The sequence below is a fragment of the Panthera onca genome, chromosome A1, assembly GCF_046562875.1.
Source record: "Panthera onca isolate mPanOnc1 chromosome A1, mPanOnc1 haplotype 2, whole genome shotgun sequence".
Taxonomy (NCBI): Eukaryota; Metazoa; Chordata; class Mammalia; order Carnivora; family Felidae; genus Panthera; species Panthera onca.
This window is the reverse complement of record NC_138339.1, coordinates 95,824,551-95,841,648: the sequence shown is the minus strand read 5'-3', so window position 1 is coordinate 95,841,648 and position 17,098 is coordinate 95,824,551. Positions and strand designations below refer to the sequence as shown.

At 35.1% G+C, this 17,098-nt stretch overlaps 1 protein-coding gene across 2 annotated transcripts in view; it reads left to right on the top strand.

Moving 5' to 3' along the window:
• The window catches only part of TENT2 (terminal nucleotidyltransferase 2), a 71,449-nt gene extending 54,773 nt beyond the window's left edge, over nucleotides 1–16,676 (top strand). For both annotated transcript variants that reach the window (XM_060635468.3, XM_060635467.3), the window contains exons 13-15: nucleotides 8,364–8,455; nucleotides 13,569–13,648; nucleotides 15,228–16,676. In XM_060635468.3, coding sequence (XP_060491451.1) covers nucleotides 8,364–8,455; nucleotides 13,569–13,648; nucleotides 15,228–15,302 — 247 coding nt within the window. In that variant the 3' untranslated portion in view covers nucleotides 15,303–16,676. The remainder of the gene's footprint in view (nucleotides 1–8,363; nucleotides 8,456–13,568; nucleotides 13,649–15,227) is intronic.
• Nucleotides 16,677–17,098: the final 422 nt, after the last annotated feature.

The window sequence follows — 17,098 nt, the reverse complement described above, 5'->3', positions numbered from 1 at the left end:
ATATTCTTAATTTTTAGAATATATTGGCATCGTCTGTTTTATTGTAAATTAGGGAAGTTTGAAGAGAGGGAAAGGATTCATAGAAAAAAGATATATTTCTACCACGTATAGTTTAGGACTAGAACATCTAGATACCAGTACCTTGAAAATCAACTGCTTTGTTGGACTGAAACAAGATGGTAGATGTGCAGGTTTGTGTGTTAGTTTAGTATTAACAGAAACTAGCCGGTTGTACCAAATGATACTGGCTAGGATGCTGAGGTTTCAAAAGAGGTTTTGAACTTTTGGATGCATTTGTTACCACTATGATACATGATTTAGGAGACATCTTCACCCATTCTTTCATCATACAGTGCAGTTGTCAAGTATATTGTTGTTTCATACCAGATATTTTCAGAAATTTGACTGGAGAGAGCACTGCCAAGAATGTAGTCATGGCAATGAACTAGGTGCTGTTCAGAGGAATTCTGGCAGCTGTTAGAAATGTTTGTAAGGATTTCTTCTGAACTTGGAGATACTCGTTTAAAAAATTCTCTTTACTTGAAGGCAGAATTAAGTGCCTATTAAGCAACGCTTGAGTACATGGCATAAATGTTGCAGAAATTTGGTATGGCCATTTAAAAATCACTAAGATTTTCCTATCTGCTTCACTCACAGCTTTCTCCCAAACCTTCCTGCTGAAAATTCTTAAAATGAAGCCACGCTTCTAGAACTGTACCTGGGAGCAGGGAACTGACAAAATAAAAAAAAGGATCAGGTAGCTCAGAGAACCAAGGGAAAAAAAAGTCAGAATGTAATAATTTTGTATTTTAGCAAAACAAAGGAAAAATTTAAGTTTTAAATATCTTAAAAACTCCTAGGTACTAGAGATTCTAGGAACCTTAAAAGGTTACCTATTTTTTAATCCTCTTTATTCTCTGGCTGCCTAATCACATGCCATTACTGCTAGTCTATCTCAAGTTAAAAATGCATGCCTACATACTTAAATACATTTTTTAAGAAGGAAATTACAAAGGCCTAATTTTTCCAGCCATCTCCTTTCTTATTCTGATGATTTTTTTCATCTCATTTAATAAATCATTGAGTGCCTACTACATATCAAGCTATTTTCTATGCATCAGGGATATGGCAGTTAACAAAACAGGCAAAAGTGTCTTCATGGAGCTTACGTTGCATATGTATTGTACTATAGAGAGACAATAAACAAACAAAATGTCTAGCATGTTAGATGGTGGTAAGTGGAGAAAAATAAAGCAAAAGCAAAAAAGGAGTTTCTGGTATATGTAATTCTTACAGTTTTAATGCCTGCATTGCAGTTTATTACTTAGCATGGTGAAGGAAAAGTCCCACAGAAAAAGTGATCTCTTTTTTTTTTAATTTTTTTTTAATGTTTATTTATTTTTGGGAGAGGGTGACAGAGTACGAGCAGGGGAGGGGCAGAGAGAGAGGGAGACACAGAATCTGAAGCAGGCTCCAGGCTCTGAGCTGTCAGCACAGAGCCCAGTGCGGGGTTCGAACTCACGAACTACAAGATCATGACCTGAGCCAAAGTCAGATGCTTAATGCTTAACCAACTGAGCCACCCAGGCGCCCCAAAAAGTGGCCTTTAATAAAGAAATGATGGAGAGGAATGTGTGAGTTATGTGTCTGTGGAGAAGAGGTTTCCAAACAGAAGGAAAAGCAAGTGCAAAGACAAAGAACCTGAGATGGGGGTTGTCTGACATCTTCAAGGAATAGCAAAGAGGCCAGTGTGCCTGGAAGAGAATTGAAGAAAATGCTTTCAAAGAGTTAAGGAAAGCTACATCATGTAGGGCTATCTAGTTAATTTTGGTGACTTTGGCTTTTCCTTTGGGTGATACGGAAAACCACTGGAGGGGTTCCAGTAGAGAAATGATGTAATCTGGTTTGGTTTATCACAGGGAAGAACAGACTGGCTGCTGGTGGGTAAGAATAGACTGAGGGGAGCCAAGGGCATAAGCAGGGAGCCTACTTAGAAGGATATTACAATAATTTAAGAGAAGTGCCTTGGATAAGGATGATTATAGTGGAAGTGGATGAAAAGTAGTCAGATTCACTTGTATAGTATTAATTTGCAACAGATTAGATGTAGCATATGAGAAGGAGTCAAGAATGATTTCTAAGTTTTTGGCAAGCAACTGAAACAATGGAGTTGCCATTAGGTGTAATGGGGAAGGCAATGGAAGAGCATTATTGATTTTAAACATTGAAAAGTTGAGATACCTGCAAAATATTCACGTGGAGATATTGAGTATATAGTTGGATATACAAATCTAGAGTTCAGGAGAGAGGTCATGGTTAGAGCTATATATTTGGGAGTTGTCAACAGGTAAATGGTATTTAAAGCTATGAAACTGTTTGAAAAAACCCATAGGAAAGAGAAAAGGCCCAAAGACAACCCTTAGAAAGTCCCTTGTTAAGAGGTTTATAGGAAGTACAGAAGATACAGGAATATGTTAAATGACACAAAGAAGAGAGGCAAATTCAAAATATAGGTGTTTTTTGAAACAACTGGCCTAGTCTCTTAAAATGTCAATGTCATTAAAAAAATAAGTGGAGAGAACTTTTTCAGGTTAAGGAGATGGGACAAATACAATACACGAGCCTTGATTGTAATCTGATTAGGGTGGAGGAATTATAAAAGGCATTTGACTTACTGTTAATTTCTAGATGCTGTTGGTATTATAAAGGAAACAAAGTTCTTTAGGAGATATATGCCAAAAGATAAAGAAATGAAGTTTCATGTATCCACAGCTTAGCAAATAGTTCAGTTCAAAACACGCACATATACACATATACAAGCACGTGTGGGAAATGTTAACACTATTGTATTCTTTTTGAGCTTATATGCTTTTCAAGTTTTTCTCTCTGAAGAATTTCATAATACAAAGATGAAATAAAAATGAGGTGAGGGATAAGAAAGAACTAATTTATAGTCCAAAAGGGAGGATCATTGAGATAGGAGGAAAGCCAATAGAATGTATTGTCTTAGAATCCAAAGGTGGGGGAAGTGTTTCGAGGGGGAAGGAGTGATTATCTGTGTCACAGTTTTTGATAGGTCAAGTTCAAGATGAGCAGTAAAAGGTGACCGTTGGAACATTGGTCCACATGGGAGGCCCCTGGTCTCTTGCCAGGAGCAGTTTCTGTGGAATAATGGGGGTAAAAAGCATCACTGGTGTGGGCTCAAGAGAGAACAGGGAAGAATTAAATACACATAGTGTAGTATATAGAATGGAGAGTAGAAATCGGAGTTAAGTCTCTCCCTCAGCCCCTCTCCCCTGCTCGCGTGCTCTCTCTCTCTCTCTCAAATAATAATAACAAAAAGGAATTGGAGAGTTCAGTGGGGTTGAGTATTTCAGGAGAAATAACCCATCTTGATGTCAAAATTGATGATAGCAGGAAAATACATAGTAAATTGTTGAACAGTATACTTTTTTTGAATCAAGGAGGGTTGGAATCTAGAGCACAAGTGGGATAGGAGCACAGACAATGCATTAATAATAATAAGAAGAAGGGCCACCTGGGTGGCTCAGTTGGTTGAGTGTCTGACTTTGGCCCAGGTCGTGATCCCGCTTTGTGGGTTCAAGTCCTGCATCAGGCTCTGTGCTGACAGCTCGGAGACTGGAGCCTGCTTCAGATTCTGTGTCTCCCTCTCTCTGTGCCCCTCCCCCACTCTGTCTCCCTGTCTCCCAAAGATAAATAAACATTAAAAAAAATTATTAAAAAAAAAAAGAAAAAGCAGAGTATGTGGATATAGAGGAATTGATAAGAGTGGGAGGTATAGAAATTATCTTTTGGTTGCTTTAGTTTTTTAGTGAAATGAAGGATGGACATCAACTGGGAATGATTGTGAGGAAATTTGAAAAGTGAGAGGAAGTATGAATTATCCTGTAGGAGAATAAAGGAGTGTATTAACTATGGAAATACAATATAATTGGCGGGTAGTAGCATCTAAGGTCTTTTTGAGCTAAGTCATCGTAAATTTAAAGTGCATTTAAAGTTGTCATGAATTTAAAGGTCAGCATGGTTGCATATTTCTCTCCAGGCCTGTTGAGCTGCATGGGAATGAATTGGAGTAGACATAGATTTAATAATGGTTGTTTTTCAACCAAATAAGATCAGTGCAGCAGGAAGGGTAAGAAAGTTGAGGGGGTGTGCACGGAAGTGGTTTATTCTGACCATAGACAGAATGTATTAAATTAGTCTCGAAAATGTGGGCACAGGGATGCATGTAGGACATCCAGGTGGTGGTTTCCAGTTGTTAATTGCAAGGATTGTCCTTGAGCTTAGTATCAAGATCAGGGCTGGAGAAGAGGATTTGGGAAAGAAACATCAGACTGTTAAAGCTTAGGAAGGGTGCTGTAGCATTAGAAGAAGATTGAAAGAGGTGAGACCCTGGTGGACACCAGAATTTAAGGAGTCAGGTGGAAGAAAGGGTCAAGCAGAAGGAGAACCAGTCAAAACAAAACAGAACTCTAACAAAAGAAAACTCTAGGGACGCCTGGGAGGCTCAGTCGGTTAAGCGTCCGACTTCGGCTCAGGTCATGATCTCACGGTCCATGAGTTTCAGCCCCGCGTCAGGCTCTGTGCTGACAGCTCAGAGCCTGGAGCCTGCTTTGGATTCTGTGTCTCCCTCTCTCTCTGACCCTCCCCCGCTCATGCTCTGTCTCTCTCTGTCTCAAAAATAAACGTTAAAAAAATTTTTTTAAAAACAAAACTCTGGCATTAGACCAAAATTTTCTGTCTGCATAAGAAGCTTGAAATCCCTGACAAAGTTTTCTTTTTGTTTGCTTCCCAGCCCCAAATATATATTTGTTCACTTAATTAGACTAGTCTTAGCATATGTGTGTATGTATTTGTATGTATGTATGTATATGTATATGTGTACATATATACATGGTCATACAGTATCAGACCCATAATTTTGACTTGCTTTGTTAGACTTAAAATTTTAATTTTAATGTTCCTATTTAAGAAAACATTTTAAAACACTTTGTCATTAAAAAAATGGCTAGGAGAGAGTTAATGGATGAGTAGCAGTCCATTATCATTACTGAAGTAAAGAAGCAGGCATCTTACCAATATAGAGTTGGTAAACTAAGTTTTATATTCAAAATATTACCATATATTATCAAATCTATTTTAGATTAAATTAAGCCCTCTATCTGCTTTCCTGACACATTCCTCTTTTATAGGCTGTATCTTATTTTACACCTTAATTATTGAGTGAAAAATAATAGATTTTCATATGGCAAACAAATTACAATAGAAAAATATGGTATGATGGGAATGCAAGCTGGTGCAGCCACTCTGGAAAACAGTATGGAGGAGGTTCCTCAAAAAACTAAAAATAGAACTACCCTATGACCCAGCAATTGCACTACTAGGTATTTATCCAAGATATGGGGGTGCTGTTTAGAAGGGACGCATGCACCCCAGTGTTTACAGCAGCACTATCGACAATAGCTGAAGTATGGAAAGAGCCCAAATGTCTGTCGATGGATGAATGGATAAAGAAGGTGTGGCATATATATACAATGGAGTATTGCTCGGCAATCAAAAATAATTAAATCTTGCCATTTGCCACTACATGGATAGAACTGGAGGGTATTATGCTGAGTGAAATTAGTCAGAGAAAGACAAAAATCATATGACTTCACCCATATGAGGACTTTAAGAGATAAAACAGATGAACCTAAGGGAAGGGAAACATAATATAAAAACAGGGAGGGGGACAGAACAGAAGAGACTCATAAATATGGAGAACAAACTGAGGGTTACGGGAGGGGTTGTGGGAGGGGAGATGGGCTAAATGGGTAAAGGTCACTAAGGAATCTACTCCTGAAATCATTGTTGCACTATATGCTTAAAAAAATAAATAAAATAAAATAACAAAAAATATAGTATGATACAAGGGTTAATTAGGGCCCTGTTTTAAAGAATGACATATTTAGGGGGGCACCTGGGTGGCTCGGTCGGTTGAGCGTCTGACTTCGGCTCAGGTCATGATCTCACGGTCAGTGAGTTCGAGCCCCGCGTTGGGCTCTGTGCTGACCGCTCAGAGCCTGGAGCCTGTTTCGGATTCTGTGTCTCTCTCTCTGCCCCTCCCCTGTTCATGCTCTGTCTCTCTCTGTCTCAAAAATAAATAAACGTTTAAAAAAAAAATTAAAAATAAATAAATAAATAAATAAATAAATAAAAGAATGACATATTTAGGGAAAATGTTTATAAATTTCCATTTGGATTCTACATTTAAATTCACCTCTAAAAATAAAAATAGTAAATAAATTATATATCATATTTTATTATTTCAAATATTTAACAATTTAGAAATATTTAAAAGCGCTTTGAAAATGCAATAGATTGAATCAGTCTAAATTATAGTGTTTTAAAATTTTTTTTTTTTTCCCTTTGTGAAGTACTTCAAATGATATAGTCACTTAAATAGCTGCATTATTCAGGTTGATTATAGGCTGCAGCTTAAATGATACCTGGTTAGGGATAATAAAGTGAATGTAGGTATGTAACATATGTTTCTGTGACCCAGTTTAGAACTAAGTATTGGCATGTAATATAAATTCAGGATTGTATTTCATAGAAATATGGTGGTAAGAAGAGTTCCTTTGATTAATAAAAAAACAAAAAACTGTAATTTAACAGCAGGATACAGTATTTCAACATTCTAAATTTGTCTGAAAGAAAAAAAATCGGTCTACACCTTTTTAACATTCCAATTTTAACTTTATTTCAGATTCAACTGTCCTTTAAGTTGAATGAGAAACAAGTAGTCTCAGGAAAAAGTTCATTTTATTAGTGAAATTTACCTCAAGTGGTATGAAGTAAAGTGTAGCACAAAGTATCATTGTTTGGTTCTGGCACATGGTTCTATAACTCTCTCCTTTACATTGTTATTTTTTTTTCTTTTGTATTTATGTATGTATGTAATCGCTATAACCAGTGTGGGTCCTGAACTCATGACCCCAAAATCGAGAGTCTCATGCTCTGTTTATGACTAAACCAGCTAGATGCCCGTTCCTTGTTATTTTACAAAAATTTTGGAAACAAACCTGGACCAACAGAGCATTGTAGTTCTTTTCTGTTTGGAGTTTCTACTAATGGAGCTACTGTACATGACAGATCTAAAACATGTTACTGTAATTAATACTAAGTATTTCTCTTTGATAACCTACCTAGTTTTTAAAAAGCATAAATTCTGATACGTATTCTTAATTTAAAAGCTGTCTTTGCTAAGTATTTCTAGTATTCCTGATAAGAAAAAATAGAAAATCATACTTCAAGGATCCTATTCAATTATCCAACTTCACAAGGTGCAATGTTTTCTTGCATATTTAACATAGAGATGGATCAGTTTTCCAGAAACAAATGCCATATTGGACCCATGATTATATTCTTAGAAATTCTTTGTCTGATAAATAGAGGACAAGTAGATAAATGTTGGAGATGGAAGGTCCCAAAACTTGGTCTTTCTATTCTTACTGAAATGGTGAACAGAACTAAATATGGCTGAAAAAAAAAAAAAGATTTCACCTATTTTCCAAACTTATTTTTATCTTGTATACAAGGTGAATTGTCATACATTTTAGAGAAAATGAAAATCATACTTGTGCAGAACTATTATAAAGAAATAAAAAAACCAAACAAAACCAGAATGTAAGGTTAGTACCTACTACAGACAGATTGGTCAGTTTACCTTTCGACATGCTGATAAAATTGTTTTATTTGAATATAACTTTACTGTTAATAGCTACATCTGATATACAGCAATAACAATATGTTTTCATAGAGTATTATTTTTTCCTAAAACAGCACCTACTGGCTTCTATTGGAAAATTGCAAAATTTTCTCCCAAATCATATAAATGGACATGCACTAAACAAGATTATTTAATGATATCTGAAAACAATGTGCGATTACATGTCTTAATAAGAAATCCTTCCTGAGGTGCTAACAATGAACATAATTTTTATATTTTCTGCTTATATTTTCTTATTTTTCATATTCATTTATTCAGTAAATATGTATTGAATGTTTACTTTGTACTAAACAATATTCGAACAGTGAAAAAAATACATAAATTATCTTGGAGCTTTCATTCGGCTTGGGAGAGACACACAATAAACAGTAACATAATAAATAAGCAAATTGTTAGAATATAAGTGCTATGGAGAAAAAAGGAGAAGGGGAAATAGGGATTGTGGTGCTGAGGGTGGAGGCAAGTTTCAGTATTCTGTGAGAAAATCAGAATGGGACTCACTGTTAAATATGATAAACCTAATAAAATGAAAATTAAGCAAATAGTTAACACGATATTTTTCTTCTTTTAGCTGGAACAGTCAAATGATTTCAGTTCGTGAAGCCAAAGCCATTCCCAGGCCTGATGGTATTGAATGGAGAAATAAATACATCTGTGTCGAAGGTAGCTTTCCCACAACTACTACTTTACCACCCAGTTATCACCATGGTACTGAGAGAATTACTTGAATAATTTCAGTTTGTATTTCAGTTAAAATTAATACATTCATATTCTGGCTTACAAGTCTTTTAGTTATAAAATTTTCTTTTTTTTCTTCCAACTTTTTATTTAAATTCCAGTTAACATACAGTGTAATATTAGCTTTAAGTGTAGAATTTAGTGATTCAGTACTTACATACACCATGCAGTGCCCATCACAAGTGCCCTCCTTAATCCTCATCACCTATTTAATCCATCCCCCCACTCTCCTCCCCTATGGTAGCCATCAGTTTGTTCTCTGTAGTTAAGAGTGTGTTTTTTGGTTTGCCTCCCTTTTTCCCCCTCTGTTTGTTTGTTTTGTTTCTTAAATTCCACATATAAGTGAAATCATATGGCATTTGTCTTTCTCTGACTTACTTCACTTAGCTTAATACTCTCTAGCTCCATCCACGTTGTTGCAAATGACAAGATTTCATTCTTTTTTATGGCTGAGTGTTTTCATTGAATTTTAAAAAATTAATTCTTTAGCTGTAAAAAATAGTAAATACGAATTTAGGCGTTTAATCTTCCAGTTGGTAATATTTGAGCAGTCTTTTATTCATCCCTCCTGCTTGTAGGTGATTGAAATTTAATTTCATGACTTGAGGTGGAAGAAAATATTATCTTCATGTGATGATTCTTATACTGAGATAAAATGAGTTCTTTTATAGCTAAAATATCGATACTTAAGGCAAGCTAGGTTTTTATGAATAGTATTTATTTTACTTTAAAAATCGAATGCTCTGAAGATAATCTGTTCTCTAAAATTAATTTACATGTTGTTGAATATTTCTTTGAGTTGGTGGGAAATTGACTTCAAGAGGCAAAATTACTCTCACAGATTCCAAGTTGAAGACTTTTGTAAATCTTGAGGTAAAAACGAATGTGTTAAGTGTTAAGTGCAGTGTTTGTAGGAAAACATCAAATTTAGAATATTTTATTCTTGGATTATATGCAACATCTTAAGCGTCTTTGAATATGAAATTTAATTTCCTGCTTTGGTGGTTGGTTAAATTGCATAGTGGGTGTGTATTATTTTAGTTACTTGTGTTCTTTTGAATATTAAAAACTGTTGTGAAGTGCTGTGTGTGATGTGATCCGGTAGCTTGGCATAAGGCATTACTCTATTTTTAAAAAAAAGCACAGGCGTTCCTCGGATATATTGTGGGTTCAGTTCCAGACCACCGCAATAAAGCAAATATCACAATAAAGTGAGTCAAATGAAGTTTTTGGTTTCCTGGTCATATGAAAGTTACGTTTACCCTATATTGTAGTCTATGAGGTGTGAATAGTATTACGTCTAAAAGAACAGTATACAGGGTGGCTCAGTCAAGCGTCCGGCTCTTGATTTCGGCTCAGGTCCTGATCTCATGGATTTTAAGTTTGAGCTCCACATCAGGCTCCATGCTGACAGTACAGGCCTGCCTGGGATTCTCTGTCTCCCTCTCTCTGCCCCTTGCCCGTTCATGCTCTCTCTCAAAATAAATAAGATATTAAAAAAAAAGAAAGAAAGAAAAATGTACATACCTTAATTTAAAAAGACTGTTGCTAAAAAATGCTAACCATTGTCTGAGATTTCAGCAAGTCATAATCTTTCTGCTGGTGGAGGATCTTGTCTTGATGTTGATGGCTACTGACTAATCAGGATGCTGATTGCTGAAGATTGAGGTGGCTGTGGCAATTTCTTAAAATGAGACAGTCAAGTTTGCTGCGTTGATTGACTTCTTTTCACAAATGATTTCTCTATAGCATGTGAGAGCATTTTACTCACAGTATTTCTTTGAAAATTGGAGTCAGTCCTTTCAAACCCTGCTCTTTTTTTCAACTAAGTTTATGTAACATTAAATCCTTTGATGACATTTCAGCATCTTCACCAGGAGTAAATTCCATCTGAAGAAACCATTTTTTTTTTGCTCGTCTATAAGAGCAAGTCCTTATCCATTCAGGTTTTATCATGAGATTGTGGCAAAAGTCATTCACGTCTTCAGGCTTCACTTCTTCTTTTTTTAATGTTTGTTTATTTTTGAGAGCGCAAGTGGGAGAGAGCAGAGAAAGGGGGACAGAGGATCTGACGCAGGCTCTGCGCTGACAACAGTGTTCAGGCTCCACTTTTAATTCTACTTCTCTCACTCTTTCCACATCTGCAGTTACTTTTTCCACTGAAGTCTTGAACCTCTCAAAGTCATTCATGAGGGCTGGAATCAGCTTCTTACAAAGTCCCATTAATGCTGATATTTTCACCTCTTCCCATGAATCACAAATGTCCTTACTGGCATGTAGAATGGTGAATCCTTTCCAGAAAGTTTTTCAGTGGACTTTGCCAAGATCCATATAGGAATCACTGTCTTATAGCCTTACAAAATATATTTCTTAAATAATGAAACTTGAAAGTCGAAATCACTTCTTGATCCCTGGGCTGCAGAATGGATGTTGTGTTAGCAGACGTGAAAACAACAATTTTTTTTACATCTTCATCAGCACTCTTGGGTGACCAGGTACATTGTCAATAAGCAGTCATATTTTGAAAGGAATTTTTTTTTTCTGAATAGTATGTCTTAAAAGGTGGCTTAAAATAATTTAGTAAACTGTTGTAGACAGATGTGCTGCGATCTAGGCTTTGTTGCTCCATTTATAGAACACAGGCATAGTAGATTTAACATAATTCTTAAGGGCCCTAGGATTTTCAGAATGGTAAATGAACATTGGCTTCAACTTAAAGTTATCAGCTACATTAGCCCCCGACAGGAGAGTCCTCTTATCCTTAAGCTTTGAAGCCAGGCATTGACTTCTTTCTAGTTATGAAAATCCTAGATGGCATCTTCTTCCAGTATAAGGCTGTTTCATTTACTTGGAAAATCTGTTGTTTACGGTAGGCATCTTCACGAATTATCTTAGCTACATCTTCTGAATACATTTCTGTGGCTTCCACATCAGTGCTTGCTCCTTCACCTTGCACTTTTATGTTATGGAGGTGGCTTCTTTCCTTAAACCTCATGAACAAACCTGTCCTAGCTTCAGACTTCTCTTCTGCAGCTTTCTCACCTCTCTCAGGCTTCGTAGAATTGGAGAGAGTTAGGGCCTTATTCTGAATTAGATTTTGGCTTAAGAGAATGTTGTGGCTATTTGGTCTTCTGTCCAGACCACTAAAATTTTTTCCGTATCAGCAGTAAGACTTTGACTTTCATGTTCATATGTTCACAGGAATGGCTCTTTTCATTTCCTTCAAGAACTTCTTTGCATTCACAACTTCGCGTTCATTCCAAGAGGCTTAGCTTTTGGCCTGTCTTGGTGTTCAGCATGCCTTCTTCACCAAACTTAATCATTTCTAGCTTTTGATTTAAAGTGAAAACTGTGTGACTCTTTCTTTCACTTCACTTGAATACTTTGAGGCCATCATGGGGTTATTTTTTGGCCTGAGTTCAATATTGATGTGTCTCAGGGAAAATAGGAAGGCCCAAGGAAAGGGAGAGAGACAGGGCAATGGCCAGTGGGTGGAGCAGTCAGAACACACACAGCATTTACAAAGTTTGCCTTCCTATATGGGTGTGGTCGTGGTGCCCCCTAAAAATTCCAATAGCAACATCAAAGAGCATTGATCACAGATCGCTATAACAAGTATAATGATAAAAAGTTTGAAATATTGTGAGAATTGCCAAAATGTGACAGAGACAACAAAGTGAGCAAACGCTGTTGGAAAAATGCCACCAGTAGACTTGTTCACAGGGTTGCCACAAAAAACACAGTATCTGTGAAGCACAATAAAGTGAAGTGCAATAAAACAAGGTATGCTTGTACTGTGACAATAAACTCCTTTTAAAAATAGCCTTTCTAAACAATCAAAAAATGTACATACAAAAGGAGTGTTTTAAAATTATGGGCCTGCTTAGATTATATGACAAATCTAGAGTTAACCTCTTCATCAGATTTCCTATTCTCCCACACTTTTTCCAGGTCTTTCCCCTCTGTTCCATTTCTTCTTTCTAGCCACTTGATTCTCTTTCTCTTTAGTCATTTTCTTTCAGCTTTAGAGCATACATACGTCTTCTCATCGTTGAAAAATGCTCTTGATTGGTACTGGCTCTTGTAATTAGTTTTTGTGTTTTTTTTTTTTTTTCCTTTTTCAGTGCCAGAATTCTTAAACTAGTAATTTTTACCTACTCCTGGCATTATTTCGGCTATCCCATCTCATTTCTAATGCCTTTAGTTATCTTCCTTTTCTCACTGGTATCCTCAATTTCCTTGTCCTCTCATATAGACAGTTTCCTTATCACTACATATGGACTCTTCTCTCTTATCTTGTGGGGGAAGGGTTAGCGGGGTGGAGGTGAATATGTGGAAGGTAACATTGGAGACACACACACACACACACACACACACACACACACACACACCTTTCCTTTGTGTTCTTCCTGTCTTCTATACTTGCTCTCCTGTTTCTCTTCTTTCACTGCTAAATTTCCCCTACAAATTACTGTTCTCACTGTATCTTTTTCTAAACCTTTAAACCGTCCACTCACACCATAACTTTGTACTGTTTTCCATCCTTATGAGTATTAAACTTCTAGTTTCAAAGGTATTGACCTTTCCTCTGCTGGATAAATCAGTGGTCTTTTAAATTAAATTTAAAATTACCTTTCTGTGATATTTGACATTGACCACCTTTTTTGTGTATAGTGTTTTATTCCTTTTGATAATTCTTTGTTCTTTATTTTTAGTTCTCTAAGGGTAGGGGATAGGTCTTTGACCCTTTGTCATTCTTCAGAAATCTTATTTTTATAACTTAGACTTAAAACATACCTATGCTGATGACTTTGTTTTTACTTGTCCTGTCACTTGAATTCTGTCTACCTTATTAGATGGTTCACAGGTATATAAAAATTTCTTATGCAGATATCTAATTAGGATTCACAATGTGCACTTGCTATTTCATAGGTTAAAAACTGTCAAATATTGGCTCTTTCATATAGTTCAACCTAATAAAGAAACCAAAATTCTCATTTTAATAATTTCTTGTTTATATGTGCATTTGACACTCTAGAACCTTTTGATGGAACAAATACGGCCAGAGCTGTGCATGAAAAGCAGAAATTTGACATGATCAAGGATCAATTTTTAAAGGTAAGCAGTGTATGAGATTAACTCTAGAAACCTTAGTGGACTAGTATGCTTTGAAAATGAAAAAAAAAAATCTAATAGGACAGAGTAGCCATGGTTCCTGTGTTATGAAGCTGTTAATGTAGCGCAATAGAGAATTCATGACTTGCTAGATACACTTTTCCTACAGAGAAATTGAACTCTTTGTTCATTTACATGGCTTTCATTTTCATGGAAGTAAGCATCAAAATGAGTGAATAAAACCTAACAGACTCCTTTCTATCCTTGAAATATCAAGGAACTACTATAGCTTTAGAAGAAAGCTAATGTTTGTTCTATGATTTTTCTTCTGTATACCCCATTGTAACAAGGAATTCGAGCACCATTTTATCTTTGTTTATATTTTGAGAAATTAAAAAAATCAATGTGTATATTTGTGTACACACACGTTATATATAAACCTCAGAGATATATATATAAAATACTGTTTATTCCTTCACTCTTTAGTCCATAATATGAATTTATTCATCGGTGATTTTGCTAGGTGTGGTTTCTTTCCTCAAGGAGTTCGAAGTACTGTGTAAAAACACATTGATGTAAATATATACTATGAGACAGATAGGAGAGAATGCCTCATTAAAGAAAAAAAGATCAGCAAACTGTGAAGGTCGTTTTAGAGGAATACTTTTTCATTAGACATACAAGTAGACTTTATTTTGATGATAATTAAAAATGTAAGTATGTCATATTACAAGCTGTCTTTCACATTAGGTCCTCTTTTTATCAACCAGAATAGAAAATTTAAAATTAATAGAATTCTTCAAGGCAAAACAAATATCCAAGAGGAAATATTTAGGTCCATCAGATTAAACTGAGAATTCAAAAACAGCATTGCTACATTGTGGTTTTTCTTGATGCCTGAACTTTCATTTAGGATTGTTCAGCTATAAAACCAATACTTTTAGTCAGTTGAACAACTGAAGTAGGAATAAACCAGATATGCAGTCACCGAGTAGTGAGCCAAGTCTGTAGCCTGTGAATAAGAATTTGTTTTTTTCTTTTTGATAAGTTCTGTGTGCTCTTCTTTTTCTGAAGCACATAAAAGTGGTTTATTAGAGATTTACTCTCTGCTTTGTAGTACTATTTTTAATTGGAAAAGCTTATCGATGCAAACTAGTCAACCAAATAATTGAAGTAATCTCACACTCTCTCAAACTCCAAAGGTTTTGTCTTAATTACTTTGCTATTTTAGAGGAAATTATTTAAATCTGTGAGTAAATGTTAATATTGTCATTTGTATCTTTTTGTACCACCTATGTGTCTGTCCCTTTCTTTATTAATAAATTGGAACCACACAGGTATAGGGTTTTTAAATAACATTTTCTTTTCTGACAGCAGAAAAAAGACATTTACTATATTAAAAACTTGGGAGATAAAAACACATACACACACACACACACACACACACACACACACACACAAAATCACCCCAAATTTTACCTCCTAGAGAGAACCACTGTTAACATTCTAGTAACTCTCTTTTCAGTCTTTTGTTCCACTTATATTTTATGTTTTAAGAATTATTTTTTTCTTTTTCTCCCAGTCATGGCACAGACTGAAAAACAAAAGAGATTTGAACAGTATACTACCTTTAAGAGCTGCTATCCTGAAAAGATAACTGGCTTCTATATCTTAATAAATTCTTCTGAGAAATAAAGAACAATAGTAACACCATAATGCATTTTGTTTACCTCCATCATGGTTTCTTTTTAACTGTTTTTGTTTTCATGTTTTATTTTTAAGAGGACATACTTATATAAAGATTGCATATTTTATTATGACATTTCCTAATAAAACCCTTTGATTTAAAGATGTATTTTTGAAAATGTTTACATTGATTCGTAATATTATGGCATGGATTTTCAAGAGATCAGATAAAATATTTTTGGGGGAATTATCTGAACAAATAAAAGGTTTTTGATATAACTTCAATTAATTATACCACATGCTAATACTGAAGAGATGTGTGGAATTTTGGAAAGGGACTGATTCACACATACTTAAATATAACGTACAGTATATAGTTTGTTGCCCGTCTGTTCTGGTAAAGTGAAGATTCAAGCCAGTTATTCGGTTACTTGAAACAAAATGAAATCTGTAATTTCACTGAAATCACTGCAGAGGCATGAAATACTGGACAATTGCCTTAAGTCTTCACTTGACTCTCCGGGATAGACTGAGGCTTTGGGTGTGTCTATATTAGCATTTCATTAGTACCTCACATGCTTTTGATGTACTCTTGAGATTGCTTTAAATTTTTGTTGAAAACAGTACATTTTGCACTGTAGTAATATGAGCACCCTGTATTGTTTAGAGGTTAGTAAGTTGTTTTAAAGAATTAGTTCATCATAGATTTTTGAAAACATGAAGTCCCCTGTGCTTTATGATAGTTCAGTGCAATGTGCACTTTTACTTTATTTCACGTTTTCCTGCTTTTATTTTCCCTGTAACATGAAGCAACAGAAACTGAAAGATCAAAGTTGAGATTATATCCTATTGACAGTATCAGAGTTTGTCTGTGTACAAGTGTAGGATTGTAATCTAAACTGGAATTTTTAGGCAGTAAGCCACTATAAAATGTTTTAGGTAAGACAAAATTATTATAAATAAAAGCTTAATGTTTGTAAAGATATCTTTTTTAGTATTTTTTTCCATATGAAGAAGTAGTGGTGGCTGCTAAAAAAAAACCTACAGTGTTTATTAAGATTGATTATGGTTTATGTAAATATTTGTAAATTGGTCAGTGCCTGTACATTTAAATATGAAGAGTAATCTTGAAAACAATTTTAACTTTTTCAGAAGGACTGTGTACAACTTCTTTGAGACCTGCTGTAGCACAGTTTGTACCTCTAATGTATTTGAGTTTTTTGCAGACCAATTCAAATGCTAAGACTTTTGCTTTTCTTTGACTTGTAAAGGTGCAGATTTTCATTTCTTCTTTAAGTTTAAATTTTTGTATGATGTCAAATGGAATAAAGTTTATATATGGAAATTGTTGATGTGTTGGTTTTTTCTGTGTGAGGCTTTACTTATGAGGTGAGGCTGTAGTTATCATCTAGAACTGAGCTGAATCTAATTTTTATGCTTGATAGTTATACAGAAAATCTCAGAACGGAGATCATATTTGGTTAAGCCAGCTAAGCACATCAACACCCTATTTCCCTGACATTATTTAGAATAAAGCTTTCCACATAGGTGAATTTTTTAGATTACTGATGTTTTCACACTTTTGAAGCAATTAAGCTTTACAGATCAATTCTTTTTCTTGGAAAGTTTCCTAAAATATACACTGTGCAACTCTTCTTTATTAGAATGTATTGAACATAGTTAATATTTTGGTGATGACTGGGCATCATTAAAAACAGTAAAAAATAGTCCTCATGCTCTGTGGTAATACTGTATAGCTCTCAGGGA